This window comes from Chionomys nivalis, chromosome 20 (assembly GCF_950005125.1).
Source record: "Chionomys nivalis chromosome 20, mChiNiv1.1, whole genome shotgun sequence".
NCBI lineage: Eukaryota > Metazoa > Chordata > Mammalia > Rodentia > Cricetidae > Chionomys > Chionomys nivalis.
The window spans coordinates 47,028,019-47,051,663 of NC_080105.1; the positions used below are offsets into that span (position 1 = coordinate 47,028,019).

Below are 23,645 nucleotides of genomic sequence, written 5' to 3' on the forward strand. Positions count from 1 at the left end.
CGGGGGAGAGCAGGAAAGGAGAAAGGGAGGACGGGAGAGGGGGAGAAGGGGAGAGAGGCGCTAGCCAAACCTTAGGAGAATGCTAGATACCAGCGCCCTGCTGCCCTCCACCCTGCCTTCCACCCTTCCTGTCGAGTGATCCTTCATCCCTGTGTCCCGCATCCCTGTGTTCCCCATCCCTGTGTCCTCCATCCCCGGAGTCCGGCCCATTAGGTGTCGTCAGGACCCCCCAGCGGTCAGGATGTCCGAGTCCCCTCCGGGAAGCGCCGAACAGCCCCCGTGGGTACAGAAGGGTCACGTCGGCGGCTCCTCCCTCAGCGCCGCCGCTCCCGGGCCGCCCCGCCCGTACCCCACACCGCCGGCGCGTGCCCGGCGCCCGACGCCTGCCCGCAGGAGGCGCTACATCTCGCGCGAGCCCCGCACCTCTCGCGACACTTCGACTGGTCCTCCGGTGCCTCAGGTCCTCACCCGGCGAGCCGCCTCCGTCAAGGCACGGCAGTCGCCGCTGCGGGAGCGCCTCAGCGGAGCCCGCGGTGCGGGGTTGGAGCGCGACCGCAGGCTCCGCCCGCTCGCTCCACCCGAGTCGGGAGGTAGGCTGCGGCGGGGACATGCCCCGGCTCCCTGGGCCAGGGCCGAGAGCGCGAGCGGCGGCGCTGCAAGCGAGTCCAGGTTGGCGCGGGGCACCCGGGCCGGAGCCAGCCGGGTGGGGGTGGGCTCCGGTGTCCTCTGGACCCCACGGCATCCGTGGGCGGCTCGGCTGCGCCCTGTCGGGGCGCGGGGCCTGGAGCTGGCGGCAGGAGTCGGTCGGAAGTGAGGGCAGGCCGAGGCTCTCGGGGATAACGGGGAGGCCCGGGGAGCGTTTGTCCCCGCGCTCGGCTTTGCGGTCCGACCGTGCCCCGCGGGGGCAGGGATGCTGCTCGTGCATCTCCACTCAGGGCTTTGGGTTCAGCATCGCTGTGTGCGGTGCTAGTTCGCCCGGCATTTGAGTCTTGCAGCGGTGCAAACTCGTCTGTCATTCTCCGCGGAGGGGGCTATTGAGGTCACCTGTTACTTTGCACCCGAAACTTGGGCTCCCAGTCTCCGTGGGCTGGTGAGCAACTGTGGCTGCAGGCAGAGTTCCCGTTTGGGCGTTAAATGTACCACAGTCCCTATTGAAGAACACTTGCAGGATCAGCCAAAATGATTCTTAAGTGACTACTTGTGTGTTTCGTATTTTTAAGATTCGAATAGTTATATAAATGTGTAATCGTAATGTGTCAGAGGTTTTAAGCTACCTCTTATAAGTATATGACGCACTGTATGCTGCCATACTTGGAAGCAGTAGATTTTCAGCCTTTGGTACTACGTTTAGGTTGAAGATTATGGTGAAATATCTTGTTACAATCAGTTTTGACCTTGTGTTTCTTGAAATTTCTGTGTTAAAGAGCTCATTATTTGACCATATGTTTTAGTTTTCTAAGAATTGGGAGCTCGGAGCAGAAGGGTGAAGCTGAACATTTTGTTTCCCTTCCCCAAATAATTTTACATTTTTGTTTTAAGTTATGTAACTTTTATAATTTGTTGTTTGTTTTCAAGAATGGCTTCCAAAAGATGATCATTTTGTCTGATTAGCGGGGGCGGGGAGGGGGACACGTGAAAATTTACAGCAACATAATTCTGATACTTTGTGTTCTAGAGCGAAATGTCATCAGTAGAATCACGCCAGGAGCAGCTGTCTCAGTCAGATCCATCCCCTTCATCAAACTCCTCTAGTTCCTTTGAGCTGATCGACATGGATGTTGGCAGCCTGTACGAACCTGTCTCTTCACATTGGTTTTATTGTAAGATAATAGATTCTAAGGAGCTATGGATCCCTTTCAACTCTGACGACTCCCAACAGCTTGAAGAGGCTCATGGCTCTGGTAAGAAGAAAATGGCCTCTAATCTCTCAGACTAAAAAGTAATGGTCCTTACTGCCATCGCTATTAAAATTACATTTTAGGAGCTTTGCATTTTTTGTTCTTTGAAAACTATGTTAAATTTCTGCATATTATCCAGTATTTTCTGTATTCTAGCTTGTGTTTGAGTTTTTTTTTTTTTTTTTTTTTTTTGGTTTTTCGAGACAGGGTTTCTCTGTGGTTTTGGAGCCTGTCCTGGAACTAGCTCTTGTAGACCAGGCTGGTCTCGAACTCACAGAGATCCGCCTGCCTCTGCCTCCCAAGTGCTGGGATTAAAGGCGTGTGCCACCACCGCCCGGCTTTGTGTTTGAGTTTTGACTTGGAATGTGTGTGTCTGGAGTCAGGTGTCACTCTGCAGAATGAACTAACATGTCATTTGTTCTCGTCTCATGAGACAGGAATAGTGTTGTTTATGGTACAGCATTATGATTGTTGTTAATTTACCCTTTTATCTCTCAAGCAAAAACTTCAGAAAAAATCTCTATGTGTATGTGTGTATCTGTATCAGAGTGTGAGAGTGTGTGTGTGTTGTGTGGGTGGGTGTGTAAGAGGCATTAATTGTCTAAGGAAAAAAAACTGTTCAGGTAGTATTTTTTCTTTAAAATATGATTGGGTTTTTTATGATTGGTTTTTTGACATTTCTAAGAAAAGTAGTTCATGAGGAAGGTATGAACTAAATTCCATTTGCTTTAATATGTCACCAAGTAGAAACTTTACCTTTCACGTGAAAGTTAAGAGTGTAACTTAGGGTTTTATTTTGGGAGAGTTACTGTGGTGGCATACTGCACTTCATTTCTCTTTTGCAACTCTTGCTAGGGAAAGATTGTAATGAGAAAGTTGTTCCCACGGATGGGGGCAGATATGACGTTCACTTAGGGGAAAGGATGCGGTATGCTGTGTATTGGGACGAACCGCCATCAGAAGTGAGACGATGTACCTGGTTTTACAAGGGAGACAAAGACAATAAGTACGTTCCCTACTCAGAGAGCTTCAGCCAAGTTTTGGAGGTATTCATCTGCTTCTGGTTTACTTAATATTTTCTTCATGTTTTCTTCTGTCATTTACTTTTTGTTGTTTTAATTCTTCTAACATATTTTGTATACTTCCAGGAAAAATTTGCCTGCTTTTATATCATACTTTATGTAGTTTCTCTTTGCAAGTTAGTTTTACGGTAAAGTTTTAATTTTAGATTTTAAATTGTATAGAAATTGTATTATACCGGTTGGGTGCTGATAGTGCATGCCTTTAATCTTAGCACTAAGGAGGCAGAGAGCAGCTGGATCTCTGTGAGTTCAAGGCCACACTGGTTTGTCTACAGTGAGTTCCAGAAAAGCCAGGTTTACTAAACAGAGAAACCCTGTCATGAAAATCCAAAGGGGAAAAAAAAAATTGTATTATACTTCTTAAGTGAATATAAATGTTTCCCTAATGGTAATTATTGTTAACATTTACAATATGACCAAAAGCAATCTTTTGATTTTTGAGACAGGGTTTCTCTGTAGCTCTGGAGCCTATCCTAGAACTTACTTTGTAGACCAGGCTGGCCTCGAACTCACAGAGATCCACCTGCCTCTGCCTCTTGTGTGCTGGAATTTAAAGTTGTGCGCCACCACCGCCTGGTCCAATCTTTTTATCTTTATTTTTTATTTGTTTGTTTGTTTGTTTTGATTTTTTTTGAGACAGGGTTTCTCTGTAGCTATGGATCCTGTCCTGGAACTCCCTTTGTAGACCAGGCTGGCCTCGAACTCACAGAGATCCGCCTGCCTCTGCCTCCCGAGTGCTGGGATTAAAGGCGTGTGCCACCACCGCTCGGTTCTTTATTTTTTAATTAATTTTTTGAAGCAAGATTTCTTTGTGTAGTTCTGGGTGTTCTAGAACTTGCTATGTAGCCAAGATGGCCTCAAACTCAGCTCTGTCTTCCTCTGCCTTCCGAGTGCTGGGATTAAAGGTGTGCACCATGACTCCTAACCATTTTTAAAATTTTTTATTTTAATGAGTGTTTTGCCTGTGTGTAAGGGTACCATATGTGTCCAGTGCCAGAAGAAAGAGTTATGTCCTCTGGAACTAGAGTTATAGATGGTTGTGAGCTGCCATGTGGGCCTGGGAATTGAATGCAGGTCCTTTACAAGAGCAGCCAGTGCTCTTAACCACTGTGCTCTTTCTTTAGTGTGTTTTTCTTTTTCTTTTTCTTTCTTTTTTTTTTTTTTTTTTTAATTTTTCGAGACAGGGTTTCTCCATAGCTTTTGGTTCCTGTCCTGGAACTAGCTCTTGTAGACTAGGCTGGTCTCGAACTCACAGAGATACGCCTGCCTCTGCCTCCCGAGTGCTGGGATTAAAGGTGTGCGCCACCACCGCCCAACAAGCTAGTGTGTTTTTCTTGCTCTGAGAAATAATGCTGGTTTTCTTGAACTCGAAACAGAATGTTATTGACCTGTGTGTCAATATGAATAGTGATAGAATTCAAAGTAGTATTTTTTTTTGTTTTAATCTGTTATTATTTGTTTGTTTTTTCCTTGAGACAGGGGTGTTTGTTTTGTTTTGTTTCTTGAGACAGAGTCTCACATACCCCAGACCGGCCCTAAACTTGATAGGTGTCTGAAGATGGCTTCAATTTCTGATATTCCTGCTTCTGCCACCGTGGATTTTTGGAATCCATCACTATGCTTGGATTTATGCCTTGGTGCGGATAGAATATGGGCTTTTTATATGCTAGGCAAGCACTCTTAACTTTTTGAGACACTGCATCTTTGTGAGACAAGGTCTTGCTGTGTTTCTCTGGCTGACCTCCGATTCACAGTAATCTTCATGTTTTAGCCTTCTAAATGCTGGGATTACAGGTACAGTGTCCACACTTGGCTGCTGGTCACTGTAAAAGAGTGTCCAATGAGGGGGCTGCAGAGATGGCTCAGTGCTTAAGAACACTGGCTGCTTTCAGACCCAGGTTCAGTTCTCAGCACCCACATCACAGCTCACAGCTGTCTGTGACTCTAGTTCTAGGGGACCTGATCTCCTCACATGGACAGACATGCAGGTACAACACCAACGCACATAAAATAAAAATAAAAAATTTTTAAAAAATTAAAAATGTTAATGAGCTGGGGAATATAGGTCAGTGGTAGAGTGCTTGTCTAATATATGCAAGGCCAGGATTACACTACCAAGAATTTTAAAATGAATTGGTTAAGTTGTAGAATGATTTTCTTGTTGGAATTCATTAATAAGTTCAGGTTTAACAAAAAGTACTTAGAAAGTATAATATTTTATTTATATTATAAAATTTTATTTTAAGGAAACATACATGGTTGCTGTAACTTTGGATGAATGGAAAAAGAAACTAGAATCTCCAAACAGAGAAATTATTGTATTACACAACCCAAAGGTAAAGTGAATAAAAGCATGTTACTGAGAATAAGATCAAAGGTTAAGATATTACTAAGCAAAACCATTATCTTTTGTTCTGTGGACGCCACATAGGATAACCTTTGGCATGGTTGATATTAAATTCACTATTTCAAAAGTTATTAATACTTATAGTCATTATTTACTCCATTCAGGTTTTACCTAAGAATTTTATACATGTATGGTGTATCCATTAATATGTGTGTGTATGTGTCTGTGTGTGTATGATTTGTGTATGATGTATGTGTGAATGTGGGTGTGCACATACAGCAATGTGCTTGTTGAAGTCAGAGGACAGATGTGAATGTCAGTCATGTTCTACCTGGAGAGAGTTTTTCATTGTTAGCTAGTCCACAAACCTTTAAGGCTTCTCTGTCTCTATTTCCCAGAACCTGTGCTCTGCCTCCCAATTCAAGAGCATTGGTATTAAGATGCTTGTGCTACTGTGTCCATCACTCACGGTCTCTAGGGTTTTAACTCAGGTCCTACACTATGATAACAGTGAGTGCTTTGCCCAGTGAGCCATTTCCCCAACCCTAAATAATTTTTTTAGGGAAAATTGTGCCACTATAGATTAAGAAAACCATCTACATTATGTAAGCATGTCTTTCATGTATAGGTTTGTTTTTTTTTTTTTTTTTTAAGACAGTGTCTCAACTATGGAGCCTTGGTTGGCCTCAAACTCATTTTGTAGGTAATACTAGCTATGTAGACCAAGCTGACTCAAATTCACAGAAATTCTTCTGCCTCCCTAATGCTGGAATTAAAAGCATGCACCACCACACCTGGCCCATGCATAGGATATTATTGAAATATCTGTTAGTCTAATGTATTTTCAGAGTTCTCATCTTAGTCTATAGGAGTTACATCTCAAAGTTCCAGTTGAGGTTTGGTATATGAAGATGTGTTTCTGTCATTCAAAATGTATGAAATCGTAAGTTAATGTAGACTATGTACTCTGATCTTTTCTGTTTAAGCTCATGGTGCATTATCAGCCAGTTGCAGGGGCTGATGAATGGGGTTCAACCTCCACAGAGCAAGGGCGACCAAGATCAGTAAAAAGAGGAGTTGAGAACATCCCTGTTGATATTCACTGTGGTAATGTTAATCATTATTTTCTCTTATGTTCTGATATGTTGGTTTATTGTTTAAATTGTGACCTTTTATTCTTTGGTGTTACATTACTTTGAACCTTAAAAATGGTCTTTAATTATATGGCCTTATTCTAAATTAAGAGCAATATCATTTCATCTAAGTTGTTTGGGTTTAGTTGTTTGTTTTTAGCAAAGGGTCTCATGTAGGTTAGGGCTGGCCTCAAATTTGTTTTGTAGCTAAGGATAACTTTAAAGTTTTGGTACTCCTGCATCCATCCCTCTTGTGCTGAGAGTGCAAGTGTGCCCCAGCTATACCTAGTTTATGTTGTCCTGGGGATCAAACCTAGGGCTTCCCCGCACGTGGTAGTGCACATCACAGCTCCAGCAGAAGCTAGTGGATCTCTGAGTTTGAGACTCGCCTGATCTGCATAGATCTCAAAACAAACAACCAGTCAACCCACCTAGGACTTGGTGTGTGCTAGGAAAGCATTCTGCCGATTGAAGTACTTCTAGGTAATGTGTGTGTGCAAGCATGTGAATGTTCAGGTGCTTGTGTCCAGAAGCACGAATGGGGAGACCAATAGGTATGTTCACTGAACCAGAAGCTCACTGTTTAGGCTGGCCTGGCCGACCAGTGAGCTCTGAGAACTGTCTGCACTCTCCAGTGGTGGGGATGCAAGCATGGGAAGCTGTGCACTGATTTTTATTTGGGTGCTGGAGATTGAAACTCAGGTCTCCATGCTCTTGCACTCTTCCCAACCAAACCACCTCCTCAGCTCTGGGTTTTGATTTTTGTTTGTTTTTCTTTTGGTCCCTAGTCTCTGAACCATTTATTTCTCAGAAATACAGAATGCTTCACAAATTTGTGGATTATTGTTGTGGAATATTATTTTAAGGTGTGTTATATTTCTTCCTGCTGCTTTTTATAATGCAAAAACATGCATTTGTTTGATTAAATAGAATTTTTAAAATGCAAAAGACATTTGTTTTATTGAATGAAATTAACCTGGGAGGAGGCTGCATCAGCAACTAGCTGACAGGAAGTGGTAGGGAGCAACCAGGTGTAGCAAGTGTTCTTAAGTGGGAGCTGAGAGAAGGTCTCATTAGTTTTTTTGGGAGACGCGAGCAAGAAGAAGGTTTGCTAGTTGTGATTCAGTCTCTCAGCTAGCAGAATTCCATCTCATCCTTTGAATCCTGATTTCTACAGAGAAGTAGGGATCTAGATAATGTTTGCCTCAGTGGCTTTGCAGAGTTGCAGTTGTGGATTAGGACAGCACTTGCTTAAGGGGCAGCCACTGAGTTGGGTGAAAAACAGCCAGCAGGCTGTCCTTACAAAGGGGCGCGCTAATCTTCTCTGTATTGATCCAGTTTCAGCATATGTGCTACTGAAGTGAATTCTGGCTTTTTATTCTTTTTGGGTTGGTTTGTTTGTTTTTCTTCTGTAGCTTTGGAACCTGTCCTGGTACTCTCTCAGTAGACTGGCTGGCCCTGAACTCACAGAGATTAGCCTTCCTCTGCCTCCTGAGTGCTGGGATTAAAGATGTGCCTGAACACTTTTTTTTTTTTTTTTTTTGAGGTGTGGTCTCACTGTGTAATTCAGGCGGGTCTACTCCAGTGTACATTTCCCAAGTGCTGGAATCACGGGCATATGTACATCATCCTCGCTGTGCATACTGTGACTGCAGAAGACTCATCGAAAGTCACTTCTCATCAAGAAGCCACTGTATAAAAGGAACTGAATTAGTTCAGTTTTATGAAGTTTGATTCCTCCTGATTAACTAGAAATTAGTTTTTGGTAATTTCTGTCCTTGATTTTCAGTTAAGGGAAACTTTTTCAGAAGAAACTTAATGGTTATTGCTGGCTACCTACGGTCACTTATGGTTAATTTTAAACATATTTAGCTAGATTATACAGTGCTTTTTCTCGTGCAGAAGAAATTATTTTTCTTGAACAAAATCTTAGAATTATTGTAATTTAAAAGATAAATTGAAGCCAGGCATAGTGGCACATACTGTAATCTCAGCACTCAGGAGGATCTCCGGTTTGACCCAATGTGGGCTTCGTAGTGAGTGCCAGGCTAGCTTGCAGTTTGTAAAAGCAACTCTCTCAAAAACAGCAAATTAGTTGGGCTGTGGTGGGGCACACCTTTAATTCCAGCACTTGGGAAGCAGAGGCAGGCAGATCCCTATGAGTTCAAGGCCAGCCTGGCCCACAAAGCTATTGCCAGGACAGCTAGGGCTGTTACAGAGAAACCCTGTCTCGAATAACCAAGAGAGAGAGAAAAGAAAATTAAATTAAAGTTATTTCTTTTTTAAGATTTATTTATTTATTATGTATACGACATTCTGCCTCGATGTATGCCCGCATGCCAGAGGAGGGTGCCAGATCTCAGTACAGATGGTTGTGAGCCACCATGTGGTTGCTGGGAATTGAACTCAGGACCTCTGGAAGAGCAGCCAGTGCTCTTAACCTCTGAGCCATCTCTCCAGCCCCCTTAAAGTTAAAAAGGATTCAGGGCATAATAATTCACGTCTTTAATCCCAACACTTAGGATGCAGAGGGAGGCAGATCTCTGAATTCAAAGCCAGCCTAGTCTACATAGTGAGTTCCAGGACAGCTACAGCTATGTAGAGAGATACTGTCTCTACCCTCCCTCCCCAAAGAAGATAAACTTAAAATTTCAGCCTTTAAAACCATGACAGACATTATTGGAATGATTGGTAAGAGTAGAACAATTAGATAAGAAGAATGTATCAATACGTGGATTTGGTCACTGTACGTTACACAGAGGTACATTCTGAGGAAGCATGAAACCTAGTGATGAAGTCAGTTTACTTCCAGATAATTCAGAAAAATAAATACGTGTGTATCTATACACTCAAGAAGAAAGCAGAGTAAAATTAATATGATTATGAATTTGTAACTGGAATTTGGTGGTGGTCTATGCCTGTGATCCTAGGATTTGGGAGGTGGAGGCAAGAGGATCAGTTGAAGGTTAGTCTCAACTCCACGCCAAGTTCAGGGTCAGCTTGGGCCAGACCCAAGGTCAAACCAAAACACTAAAGCAAAGAAATTTGGGTTTTTTAAAAGTGCATGGGGGTTTCTTAGTATTTTTTTCTATAGCTTACAGTTCAAAATAGTTTTAAAACCTGAAAAAAATCTTCAAGGACATTTTAAAGAATACAGTCCCAGCATTCATGAGGCAGATAGGTGGATTGCTATGAGTTCAAGGCTAGCTTGAACTACATAGTGAGTTTCAGGCCACCCAGAGCTATATAGTAAGATCCTCACCAAAAAGTAAAGAAAAAAATTAGAAAATTAATGTACTATTACTAGATAGTTAAATATGTGACTGTTTTGTGGTTTTTAAATTATCTCTTATTTTAAATTTTGATATAACCTATATCTAATTTTTCTTTTTAATTTTACTTCTAGGGGAACCTTTACAAATAGATCACTTAGTTTTTGTAGTCCATGGGATTGGACCAGCTTGTGATCTCCGTTTTCGAAGCATTGTTCAATGTGGTAGGTTTGCAGAGCGTACGATAGATCACTTAAGAATTGTTTCCTGTGAGCCAGGATCAAGCATTGTCTTTTAGTCGTTGTCTTAGCTCCATAAGAAGATTTGTAGGGAGTGAAGTGTCCCAGCTGAGATCTAAGTACTAGGAATTTCCAGAGACTTAATCCTTTTAGCTAGTAATCCAAGAGTGAACATGCCTCTAATCACTGTGAGTTGTCTGTGATTTAACCAGCCTATTCATAGCCAAATTTAGAGAGAACAGTAAAAATGGGAGTTTAAGTAAACAATAGAAACTTATTGCTGCAATGAATACATGACAAACCTCTCGACAAACCTCAAGCTTTAAGCCATTTTGAAAGGTAGTGTCTTCAAAGCTTGATGTTATCTAAAGTCTGCCCCAGTTGGGAGTTCCCTTCTACTTGGCAACGGTTCTGGATAAACTAGAATTATTATCTGCAAGGTTCAGGTTGATGTGATAAGAGTGTTGAACAGCAGAGTGTGTGTGTGTTTCTGTTTTTAATCTAAAGTATTAGGGCTGAGGAGATGACTCAGCAGTTAAAAGTACTCACTGGCTGGTCTTTCTGAGTTTCAAGCCTTGATTCCAACACCCACGAGGTGGCTCACACCTTATGACTGTCAGTTCCAGGGGATCTGATTCCAACTTCTGGCCTCTGCTGGCAATGCATGCATGTGGTACAGACATACACGCAGAAAAAGCACACATATGAGTAAAATAAACATATTTTTGTTTTGAGACAGGGTCTCAATATGTAGCTCTGGCTGTCCTGGAACTCTCTGTAGACCAGGCTGGTCTTGAACTCACCTCTGCCTCCCAAATGCTGGAACACCATTATGCCTAGCTAAAAATGTACTTTTGAAAAAATATAAAGTATTGGCTAATGGATGCTTTTAAAAACCAGAAAATTTGACTTTTGAGTAGCTGTCTTGCCAGTGCACTAGCCTATTATTTCTCTCTGTAATTTTTTGTTTTGTTTTTGTTTTTTTAACAGTCTCTCCAGCCTGGAGTGGTAACGCATGCCTTTAGTCCCAGCACTCAGGAGGCAGAGGCAGGCAGATCTCTGAGCTTGAGACTAGCCTGTTCTACAGAGCAAGTTGTAGGATAGCTCAGGCTACACAGAGAAACCCTGTTTCAATAAACAAAAAAGAAAACCAGCCGGGCGATGGTGGCGCACGTTTTTAATTCCAGCACTCGGGAGGCAGAGGCAGGCGGATCTCTGTGAGTTCGAGACCAGCCTGGTCTACAGAGCTAGTTCCAGGACAGGCTCCAAAACCACAGAGAAACCCTGTCTCGAAAAAACAAAAACCCAGTCTCTCACTTATGTAGCTCTGGCAGGCTAGGAATTAATTTTTTTTTTTTTTTTGGTTTTTTTTTTTTTGGTTTTTTGAGACAGGGTTTCTCTGTGGTTTTGGAGCCTGTCCTGGAACTAGCTCTTGTAGACCAGGCTGGTCTCGAACTCACAGAGATCCGCCTGCCTCTGCCTCCCGAGTGCTGGGATTAAAGGCGTGCGCCACCACCGCCCGGCCCTAGGAATTAATTATAAGAACCAGCTGTCGTCAACTTGAAGGGTTCCACCTGTCTTTGCCCCGAGTGCTGGCATTGAAGGTGTGAGCTATCACTCCCTATTGCCTTTTCTTTTCTTAGTGAACCTCGACTATTTCGCTTTCTTTTTTCTTTTTTGTGCACTGGTGTTTTGCCGGCATGTATGTCTGGTTGAGGGTGTCAGGTCCCCTGGAACTAGAGTTACAGACAGCTGTGATTTGCCATGTGGCTGCTGAGAATTGAACCCCGGATTCTCTGGAGGGTGCTCTTAACCACTGAGACAGCCCTTCAACTACTTATTTTAAAAATAATTGTTAACTTTTAAAGATTACACTTTTTTATTTGTGCTTGTGTATGGGCATATATGTGCCACAGCACATTTGTGGAAGTCGGGAGAAGTAAATTCTCTCCTACCATGTGGGTGCACAGTCTTCAGGCCTGGTGGCAAGCACCATTACTTACTTGGCATTTTGCTAGACCAACTAGCTGATGCTGCTTCTATCAAACACACACGCAAAAGCAAACAAACAGGAAAACAGTATCACCTAAAGTAAATCACGATTTAAGACTCTTAACATGGAGTCATGTGATTTTAAAAAATGAAACCATTTTATTGACACAATTTTGATGTCATTTTTTTTTTTTGGCTTTGGAGCCTGTCCTGGAACTCTGTAAATCAGACTGGCCTGAACGCACAGAGATTGGCCTGCCTCTTCCTCCCGAGTGCTGGGATGAAAGGCGTGCACCACCACCATTCAGTAGTTTTTCTTTTGCTATAATATTTTGTATGGCAAACCCAAACTTTATATTAAATGAACATCTCATTAAATGTCTTAGTTTTCCTAAACTAGTCTGCAAGTGTGTTCTAAGCAGACGTCATCAGGCAGCAGCTGCTGCATGTTTTGCTGCATCCTGAATCTGTGTATTAATTGCTTCACTGTTGATGCAGAAGTTACTTTTCTTTTCTAGTTAATGATTTCCGAAGTGTTTCCTTGAACCTGCTGCAGACACATTTCAAGAAAGCCCAAGAAAACCAGCAGATTGGAAGAGTGGAATTTCTTCCAGTCAATTGGCACAGTCCTTTGCATTCTACTGGGGTGGACATGTGAGTATTTCCTTATACCCTTAAATTGTTAACCGTGATTGTAATATTTCCTGATCATCATTATGCTTAAGAACATTTATGCTATGGCTGATTATGTACTAAAAATAAAATTTTTAGCCTGGCGGTGGTGGCATATGCCTTCAATCCCAGCACTCAGGAAGCAGAGACAGGTGGAGGTAAGTGGGTCTCTGTGAGTTCAAGGCCAGCTTAGTATGTATAGTGAATTCTAGGATAGTCAGGACTACATAGAGAGACCCTTCTCAAAACACCAAATAATAATAATAAGCTTCTCTTGAAAGCAGCATCTTTTTTTTTTTTTTTTTTTTTTTTGGTTTTTCGAGACAGGGTTTCTCTGTAGCTTTGGAGCCTGTCCTGGAACTCCCTTTGTAGACCAGGCTGGCCTCGAACTCACAGAGATCCGCCTGCCTCTGCCTCCCGAGTGCTGGGATTAAAGGCGTGCGCCACCACCGCCCGGCTAGCAGCATCTTTTTAAAAATTATTTATTTATTTATTTATTTTTAAAGATACATTTATTATGTATACAACTTTCTGCCTCCATGTATACCCACACGCCAGAGGAGGGCGCCAGATCTCATTACAGATGGTTTGGAGCCACTATGTGGTTGCTGGGAATTGAACTCAGGACCTCTGGAGGAGCAGCCAGTGCTCTTAACCACTGAGCCATCTCTCCAGCCCAGCAGCATCTTTTTATAGACCCTCCTCCATCAGCTTAGTATTCTTTCTTTCTTGCCCTTTCCTCCAACAGATCCATATCAGCCTCCTCTTAGTCCTGTAAAAAAAAAAAAAAGCCATGTCCTCAAGGGCCCCTCCCTCCCTCCCTCCCTCCCTCCCTCCCTCCCTCCCTCCCTCCCTCCCTCCCTCCCTCCCTCCCTCCCTCCCTCTTGTGCGTACTTTCTGTTTTGCAGTTTTCAAGAATCAACCCATAGGGTTTACCCATGCCAGGCAAGAATTCTATTATTGGGGCTGGAGAGATGGCTCAGAGGTTAAGAGCATTGCCTGCTCTTCCAAAGGTCCTGAGTTCAATTCCCAGCAACCACATGGTGGCTCACAACCATCTGTAATGGGGTCTGGTGCCCTCTTCTGGCCTGCTGACATACACACAGACAGAATATTGTATACATAATAAATAAATAAATATTTAAAAAAAAAAAAGAGGGCTGGAGAGATGGCTCAGCGGTTAAGAGCATTGCCTGCTCTTCCAAAGGTCCTGAGTTCAATTCCCAGCAACCACATGGTGGCTCACAACCATCTGTAATGAGACCTGCAGGAAGAATACTGTATACATAATAAACAAATAAATAAATATTAAAAAAAAAAAAAAAGAATTCTATTATTACAAAGCCACATTCCCAGCCCACCAGCATTGAGGGTCCTTGATTCGTGAATGATGCAGGATTAGCTCCTTCTCCCAACACAGCCTTTCTTTTGGATAGAGTTTGTGTTTTCTATGTAGCCCATGCTGACTCTGAAGTCTTGATCCTCATTCCTTAGCATCCCAGTATTGACATCAGACATGTGCTGTACTACCTTGTACAGCTTCAATGTGGAGCTTTTATATTTCTTTAATTATGTATGAGTGTTTTGCCTGCATGTCTTCCCCTACTTATTAGTGCATAAAGGCCTGCTTGGCATACATGAGATCAAATTTGTGGTTAAAGAAAACATTGAATGCTTCCTGAATTTGCATGTCATCTTTGTACAGTGCGCATGCTAATCTTCTGCGTATCATTCTAATTTTAGTACATGTGCTGTAGAAGCAACCACTATATAATTTCTCAGAGATGTATCATTAAGTGATGGTCAGTTCTTTGTCTTTAGATTTCTCTAGTTAAAAGTAAAGAATTGTCCCTTATATGATAACACGTGCCTTTAATTGTAGCACTCAGGAGGCTGAAGCAGGTAGACTGAGTGCAAGACCAGCTTGGTTTACATAGTGAATTTCAGGCCATCCTGTAGAGAGACCTTTTTTTAAAAAACAAAAAAAAAACAAAATGACCCCCCCCCCCCGAAATCCTTTACGTATAACTACAGGTGTGTGTATGTGTGTGCACGAGCATGTACATGTTTGTATGCAGCCACATTCTCTGTAGTGTACATGTGTTAGTTCAAGGAGGACAAATGTTGGAAGGCAGTTTCTCCTTCCACCGTGGAGTTTGTGTAGTTAAACACTTAACTACTAAGCCATCTCACCAGTCTAGCATTTTTCATATAAAAATAAATAAGCATGTCTATCATATTAGTATGCAAATTTGCTTTTATCTTTAATAAATGGTAAAATTGGATGCTATCAAAGATTTCTTTTAAAAGAATTTTTATTATCAGTGAATGTTTGATATATACTTATATATCTACACACCTAGGTTCTCTGAATATATGATATATATATGTACATACCTGGAGTCTCTGAGTGTATGATATATACTTTATACACCTACATACCTGGGGTCACTTAAGCATATTTTGGATGAAGAGGGATCACAAGTTCAAGAAACCCTGATATATATTATTTTTTAATATGTACAATTTATCCAATAAATCAGTACCATTCAAAATGTTCTACAAAATATACTACATTTATACACAAAATTCTGAAAGAAGATTTAATTACCAAATAAATGTTCCTGAGACCTAGTTTGGTAGCAAATGCCTATAATCCTAGCGTGGTGGAAGTAGGAAGAGCAAAAGTTCAAAGTCATCTTTAGCACATAGCAACTTTAAGGTCAGTCTAGTCTACATGAGATGCTAGCTCAAAAACTCTTGAATTCCTGATCCTCCTTCCAGTGCTAGGATTGCAGGCACGCCACACCTAGTCAGTTATGCGCAGTGCTTGGTGCATGCTACTAGGGAAGCATCCTGAGCTATGTTCTCGTCATCACACATTTGAAAAAAATCTTTTGCCGGGCGGTGGTGGCACATGCCTTTAATCCCAGCACTTGGGAGGCAGAGGCAGGCGGATCTCTGTGAGTTCGAGACCAGCCTGGTCTACAAGAGCTAGTTCCAGGACAGGCTCCAAAACCACAGAGAAACCCTGTCTCGAGAAACCAAAAAAAAAAAAAAAAAAAAAAAAAAACAAAAAAACCTTTTGTCTATTCTTTGACTATTTTATATATGTATTCAGAGTATCTTGATGATATTTACTTGCAACATGTCCCTTCCACTGTCCTGTTAATCTCCAATATGTCCCTTCCCACCTTCATGTCTTTTGTGTGTAACTCACTACATCCAGTTACTGCTGTTTGATGGAATGTTGACTGATATTGTTGACTTGGCCTTGTGCAGATTTATTATTTTTACTTCTGTGTAACCATGACTGCAGTGAGTTCAGGAGGGCAGCAGCCATATCATGTGCAGAAGACAGCATTTCCCAGCATCTCTCCCTTGTCTTTAGCTCTCGCATCTTCTTCTGCCTTCTCTTCTGCATTGTTCCCAGAGCTTTGGAGGGGTTACTATAGAAGTCCCGTGTAGGGTTGAGCACTCAACAGTCACTGGTTCTTTCATTTGGCCAGTTATAAATCTCTGAATGAACTGCTGCCCAATGCAGAAGAGCACCTGTTACCAAGGATGAAGTCAGCATTAATCCATGTAGCAAAATAACATAGTAGGTTCCTTCCTATGTCTATGACTCCTGGGCCATGGACTTTTAACTAGGTTTCCAGTACCAGGCTTGCTTGATAATAAATGTGAAGATAAATTCATGCCAGCAACATTGTTTCTGGTGTTAAATCTGCCATGCCTAGCTTAAGTAGCATTATATATATATATATATATATATATATATATATGCATATTAATTAATTTTTAAAATTTATTCTTTATTAAAGATTTCTGCCTCCTCCCTGCCACCGCCTCCCATTTCCCTCCCCCTCCCCCAATCAAGCCCCCCCCCCTCGTCAGCCCTAAGAGCAATCAGGGTTCCCTGCCCTGTGGGAAGTCCAAGGACCACCCACCTCCATCCAGGTCTAGTAAGGTGAGCATCCAAACTGCCTAGGCTCCCACAAAGCCAGTACGTGCAGTAGGATCAAAAACCCATTGCCATTGTTCTTGAGTTCTCAGTAGTCCTCATTGTCTGCTATGTTCAGCGAGTCCGGTTTTATCCCATGCTTTTTCAGACCCAGGCCAGCTGGCCTTGGTGAGTTCCCGATAGAACATCCCCATTGTCTCAGTGTGTGGGTGCACCCCTCACGGTCCTGAGTTCCTTGCTCGTGCCCTCTCTCCTTCAAGCAGCATTCTTTAAAAAAAAAAAAAAAAAAATTTGAGACAGGGTCTCACTATGTAGCCTGGCTGGCTTAAACTTGATGTAGATCAAGCTGGCATTGAATTTCCAGAGATCTGACTGCTTCTGTCTGGAGTGCTGGGATTAAAGGTGTGTGTGCCAGCATGCCAGGTCTTATAACAATATTCTTAATGTTATTAAAACTAATGTTAATTGGAGTTGATTGTGGTTTTGGAAGCTAGTTACAATTTGCCAACACAAGCACATGCATTTAGTTTCAACTATAATGTTTTCATCCCATTGTTAAAATTAATGTCATGAATTGACTGCCTGAACCAGTGGCCACTGTGGGAACTTCATTCTGTAACTATATTTGAGCTTTCTTTCTTTATTATTTTCTGTACATGAATGTTTGCCTTTCTATCTATGAACCACTTGTATGTCTGGTACCCAAGAAGACCAGAAAGGGCATCAAATCCCCTGCACCTGGAATTATGGATGATTGTGAGCCACCATGTCGGTTCTAAGAAGCAAATCCAAGTCCTCTGAAAAGAGCAGCCAGTTCTCTTAACTACTGAGTCATCTCTCCAGCCCTCTATAATTCTATAATTAGCCCCCCCAAAACATTTTTTTTTCTGTTTTTTTTTGAGACAAGATCTCTCTGTGTAGCCCTGGCTTTCCTGGAATTTCCTTTGTAGGACAAGGCTGGCCTTGAATTCACAGAAATCCACCTTCCTCTGCCTCCTGAGTTCTGGGATTAAAGGTGTGTGTCACCATGCCCAGCCCCATTAGATAATTCTTAAAGCCAGTATATATAATCACAGTACAGCAGAACATTGAATAAGCACTGGCTGTTTAAAACTCAGCAGAGAATGGCTCAATAAGCTTCAAATTCAGAAACAGTTCAAGAGAATTATTTAAAAGGTAGCTAAGCATTTATATGAGTATAAAGGTTCATTAGGGGATCCAGCACTCTCACACATAAAACAAAAAGAAATTATATAAAAAGAAGATAGCTATTTCTTTTCTCAGACAACTATACTTAAAATGCTTGTTTAATGATTTTATTGAAATTATTTGAGGTGTAAAGTACAATTTTTCCTTTTTTTTTTTTTTTAACATTTTCAGGTAAGAATGATGGTGGAACATAGTGGTACCTTGTTTTCTATTGGCCTTGTATTGATAATGAGCAGCCCCACTTTGCCTTTACACATGGTGGAGTCGGGAGACTAGGCCGAGGTGGAGCATCTCTGTTTAGTCTGTTCAGTCCCACCTCTCACTGTCATACATTTTATTCTTTCTCTCTGGAGTTGAAACAGTCTCCTAGTTGGAAATTTAAGGTACACATTTCTGCTCTGAGACCATTGTGATCACACTTCATTGTTTGTAGGATTTTCCTTAAGTTTCTTATAGCCAGAGAAATTATTGATTTTTTTATATGTAGCATATTATAGAAGTATTATGATTTTTGTTGAACTAGGAAATAAAATGAACAAACACAGGAAGGCTTAACATTCCTATTGGTAATGTATGGGTCTCTAAACTTTCATGTTTAGCGGTAAAAATCTGCTTGGATTCATTTTACATCTCTAATTAAGGAGGGATTTTTTTTTCCCACCATAGCTTTTTTGTCTGTTTCTCGAGTCAGGGTTTCTCTGTGTAATAGCTCTGTCCTGGAACTAGCTCTTGTAGACCAGGCTTGCCTCAAACTCACAGGGATCCCCCTGCCTCTGCCTCCCAGTTTCCTGGGATTAAAGGTATATGCCACTACCATCAGGCCCACCACAGTTTGTTTTTTTCTTTTTAATTTATCTGTTTATTTTACATCCTGGCTGCAGCCTCTCCCCGCTTCATCCTCCCCTCCCATTCCCTTTCCTTGTCTCCCTATCCCTTCCTCATCTCCATCTAGGAAAGGGCAGGTCTCCTATGAGTATCAGTAAAGCATGGCATATTAAGTTGCAGTAAGACCAAATACGTCCCCATGTGTTAAGGCTGAGCAGGATGACCTATTATGAAAAGTAGGGTCTCAAAAGCCAGTAAAAGAGTCAGAGACAGCCCTCGTTCCCACTGTTAAGAGCCCCATAAGAGGACCAAGCTACATAACTGTAACATACATGCAGAATGCCTAGGTCAGTCTCATGCAAGCTTCCTGGTTGTCAGTTCAGTCTCTACAAGCCCCTGAGCCCAGGTTAGTTGATTTTGTGAGCCTTCAGTATTTTAAGGTAGGATGTGCATTCTTAGCTGGGCATGGTGGTATTACCTGCCTTTAATCCCAACAGTCAGGAGACAGAGGCAGGTAGATCTCTGTACACAGAGAAACCCTGTCTTTGAATAAATAAGTAAGTAAATAAATAGGTGTGCATTATTTTTACCAAGTAATTAACCTTTCTATTTCACCTTAGATGTTTAATTTTTTGAAATAAGGAAGAATCATCATTTGTTTTGACCTATAATTTTCTTTTTTAAAATGTTGCCTTTATTTTTGGTTTCTTATTCAAAGATGATAATTTAGTTGGTTAACTGATACACTGGCTACTCTTTGAAAAGGAGACTCAATTTTAAGTCTGCAATAACCATAAATAAATTGTATTATGATAAAGAAAATAGTATCTAATGGGGTTGCGGATTTAGTTCAAGACCTCATGTTCAGTTCTCAGTTCTGGGGGAAAAGTATCTGAATATATGGCTCTGTGGTTAAGAACACATGCTACTCTTACTCCAAACACCTACATGGTAGGTAGCTCACAACTGCCTGTAATTCCAGGTCTAGGGACCTCACACCCTCTTCTGGCTGTGGTATTACATGCCTTTAATCTGAGCACTCAGGTGGCAGAGGCAGAATATCTGTGTGAGTTTGAGGCCAGTCTGATCTGCATAGCAAGTTCCAGGATGATCATGACTACTTAGACCCTGTCTCAAAAAAAGAAAAAAGAAAAGTATCATTTCTAGTTAACATTCAGATTTCCAAATCCAGGGCAAGAGGGAAGTCTGATTCAGTCAACTTTTCTAATTTCTGCTCTATGGGAGATTGGTACTGTGAATACATGTGAAATGGGACCCTTTCCCCAGTGCCCTTCCCCTTCCTGGGCATTTACCTTTTCCCAAGTCCCTAATCCACCTCCTCCTGAGAAAAACTGGATATCGGGGCACAGGGAGGGGAGCTGACCAGAGGACCCTTTTCTGTGGCATTAGAAGGAGGAGGGAAAGCTGGGGTTCCCCACCTACTCCAAACTCCTGGTAACCCCCAATCAATGTTTGAGCATCCTCATTCCCTGGGTACCCCTTGGTAAATCCTTGGTGATGTTTTTGGCAATTTTAGGAGTAAAAGGCCATTCTCATAGGGAAATAATTCCAATTTCCAGTGTCTGACTAATATTTTATATATGTATACAAACACAGATGTATATATACATTTAAAATTGAAATCCATGTTGAGGATGGTGGTGTACACCTCTAATCCCTTACTGGAGAGGCTGAAAGAAGAATAACAAGTTCAAGGGCATCTTGGGCTACAAAGTGATGGGTTGTCTTTTTTTTTTTTCTAAACTGAGATCCAAACAAAGTCAGTGCACTGAACTTAAATGACCCCCCCTCTTGTTTTCTTTTGTTTTATTTGTTCTTTGTTTTGTTTTCTTTAAGACATAAGCATAGCCTTGGCTTTCCTGGAACTTGCTCTCTAGACCCTGATGGCCTCAAACTCACAGAGATCCATCAGCCTCAAATAGCATGTCTCTAGTCTCTATACCTTACCTCTGTATTTCTCTTTTTCTTTTCTTTTTTTCTCTCCCCAACCCCAATTTCTGTATTGAAGAACCCGGGTTGTCTACTTGATTTCTTCTTTTTTATATCACTAAACATATTTTTTCAAGCCCCTGTTTTTCTCCATCTGGTATCTCATAACATTGCATGTTTGACTCTAAACTTTAAGAGTAAGCTAAATAATAGCTTAGAAGTAGCAGTGTACTAGATTTAGGTTTTCTGCTCAAAATAATCTTTTTTTTTTCCTCTCAGAGATCTGCACCGAATAACTCTGCCCAGCATTAACCGCCTCAGACACTTCACTAATGATACGATCCTGGATGTCTTCTTTTACAATAGCCCCACCTACTGTCAGACCATCGTGGACACAGTAGCTTCTGAAATGAACCGAATATATGCACTTTTTCTGCAGAGGAACCCTGATTTCAAAGGGGGTGTATCCATTGCTGGTCATAGTTTAGGTAACAAATGAATTCCCTGTAGCCAGAGAGGATTTTCACATTTTGAAACACAGAGTCTTAATCAGTAACAGATTCAGAGAACTACAAGACATCTGTGATGAAGAATTGGGAAGGGGCTGGAGGGTGGTGGTAAACTGGAAAGATTCTCTGTTGGTTTTCTTACATTTGTAATTGGCTTTTAACTTTTTTGTATAAAAGACAGCCAATGTCTTAGAAATTGTCCCTTCTTCTATTTTACTTATAGGTTCGCTTATATTGTTTGATATCCTAACAAATCAGAAAGATTCTTTTGGGGATATTGACAGTGAAAAGGTAATTTAGAAGTTTAGATAGGTTCTCTTGTAGCATTTCATACTAAGGACTTTCAGATTTTCAACCTTTGTGTTTAGCCGAGTTGAGTCTTATGCCATAATGTTAAATGTATATTCATTTTAACAGCTTGGTAATTATCTATTGTGATTCTTGGGTGATAGAAGCAAGACAGTATTTGCTTCTATAAATCACTGTCATATTGTGAAATAAGTATGGTGCCTCTGTCTCTGTCAGTATGCACTACTAGTACATGGACAGAGTTGTAGCCACTGAGTTCATGGTAGATTGTGTGTAAGGATGTGGAGAGGACTTGGATGGCTTACAGAAGTCATGTTTGAAAGCCAACCGGAAACATGACGATGAAACCTGTCTCTTCATCAAAGTCTCCCATGAACATTTTATCATGGTAATAGTGATTTGGTATTCAGTAGACACTGTCTTCCATTTTTCTTTTTGTGTAATAAGTATACTGTGAACCCTTCGGCTCTGTCTTAGACTATTTTATATCTTTTTTTGTCTTTTAGATTTATTTTTTATATGTGTGGCTTTTTTAATTTTTATTTTTTTATATGAGTATTTTGCCTGCATATTTGTATGTGCATCAGAAGGTGCAAGGTCCCCTGGAACTGATGGTTGTGAGCCACCATGCTGGTGACAGGAACTGAACTAAGGTCCTCTGGAAGAACAAGTACTCTTAACCACTGAGTTAATAGTCATCTCTCCAGCCCCTAATAGCTGTTTTGCATGCATGTATGTATTTATATCATGTATGTGCCTGTTACCCCTGAATGTCAAAAGAGGGCATTAGATCCCATGGAACTGTAATTACAGATGGTTGTAAGCAACCGTGTGTGTGCTAGGAACCAAATCAGGTCCTCTTACAAGAGAGCAACTGTTAACTGTTGAGGAATGTTTCTAGCTTCACCATCCCCATTTTAAAATTCTATGTGTATGAGGGTATGGTACAAGTATGTCTGTGCACCACACTTGTGGTGTCCTCCAAGGCCAGAAGAGAGTATCAGATCCCCTGGATCTGGGGCTACAGATGATGGCTGTGAGCTGCCTTGTGACTGCTAGGCATTGAAACCAGGTCCTCTGGAAGAACAGCTAATGCTCCTGACCACTGAGCCTTCTCTCTAACCCTGACTGTTTCATTTCTTCTTCTTTCTTTTTTTTTTTTTTTTTTTTTTTTTTGGATTTTTCGAGACAGGGTTTCTCTGTAGCTTTTGGGGCCTGTCCTGGAACTAGCTCTTGTAGACCAGGCTGGCCTCGAACTCACTCTTCTTCTTTCTTCTTCTTCTTCCTCCTCCTTCTTCCTCTTCCTCCTCTTTTTTTTTTTTTTTTTTTTTTTTTTTTTTTTTTGACATAGGGTTTGTGTAGCTCCTGCTGTCTTGGAACTAGCTCTGTAGACCAGGCTGACCTCAAATTCACAGAGGTTCACTTGCCTCTGCCTTGTGAATGCTGGGATTAAAGGTGTATACTACCACTGCCTGGTCTGTTTTATTTCTTAAATAATGTTTTCTTTCTTTTTTTTTTTTTTATTTATTTATTATGTATACAATATTCTGTCTGCATGTTTGCCTGCAGGCCAGAAGAGGGCACCAGACATCATTACAAATGGCTGTGAGCCACCATGTGGTTGCTGGGAATTGAACTCAGGACCTTTGGAAGAGCAGGCAATGCTCTTAACCTCTGAGCCATCTCTCCAGCCCCAAATAATGTTTTCTTAATAAGAGATCAGTAAGGGTTTGCTAATGATGGAGATTATTCTGATATTAATTTAAAAATACATTTTTGCGGGCTGGAGAGATGGCTCAGTGGTTAAGAGCATTGCCTGCTCTTCCAAAGGTCCTGAGTTCAATTCCCAGCAACCACATGGTGGCTCACAACCATCTGTAATGAGGTCTGGTGCCCTCTTCTGGCCTGCAGACATACACACAGACAGAATATTGTATACAAAATAAATAAATATTTAAAAAAAAAAAAAAATACATTTTTGCTTGGCATGGTGGTACACACCTTTAATCCTAGCACCTGGGAGGGAAAGGCAGGTGGGTCTCTGTGAGTTTGTGGCCAGCCTGGTCTACATAATGAATTTTAGGACAGCCAAGGCTACACAGAAAAACCCTGTCCAATAAACAAACAAACAAATAAATAAATGTATGTCATCTTTACTTACATAGTAAGTTTGAGACCATCCTGGACCTCGTGAGACCTTGTCTCAAAAACAAAACCAAGTAGTTAATGTTAAGATTTATTATT

General features: G+C 41.5%; 1 protein-coding gene and 1 non-coding gene across 5 annotated transcripts in view; one reads left to right on the forward strand and one right to left on the reverse strand.

The window, feature by feature from the left end:
- Window positions 1–416: 416 nt before the first annotated feature.
- The window catches only part of Ddhd2 (DDHD domain containing 2), a 35,206-nt gene continuing 11,977 nt past the window's right edge, over window positions 417–23,645 (forward strand). The window contains exons 1-9 of one of the 4 annotated variants that reach the window (XM_057752114.1): window positions 423–669; window positions 1,676–1,901; window positions 2,754–2,944; window positions 5,227–5,316; window positions 6,314–6,434; window positions 9,867–9,956; window positions 12,482–12,617; window positions 20,863–21,071; window positions 21,316–21,383. In XM_057752114.1, the coding sequence (XP_057608097.1) occupies window positions 1,682–1,901; window positions 2,754–2,944; window positions 5,227–5,316; window positions 6,314–6,434; window positions 9,867–9,956; window positions 12,482–12,617; window positions 20,863–21,071; window positions 21,316–21,383 (1,125 nt within the window). In that variant the 5' untranslated portion in view covers window positions 423–669; window positions 1,676–1,681. Of the gene's footprint in view, window positions 670–1,675; window positions 1,902–2,753; window positions 2,945–5,226; window positions 5,317–6,313; window positions 6,435–9,866; window positions 9,957–12,481; window positions 12,618–20,862; window positions 21,072–21,315; window positions 21,384–23,645 lie in introns of all 4 variants that reach the window. The other 3 variants (XM_057752116.1, XR_009055669.1, XM_057752117.1) reach the window with 3 other exon arrangements.
- On the reverse strand, window positions 14,296–14,402 carry LOC130863274 (U6 spliceosomal RNA). The gene has a single exon (XR_009055703.1). It is a non-coding gene; the product is annotated as a U6 spliceosomal RNA (small nuclear RNA).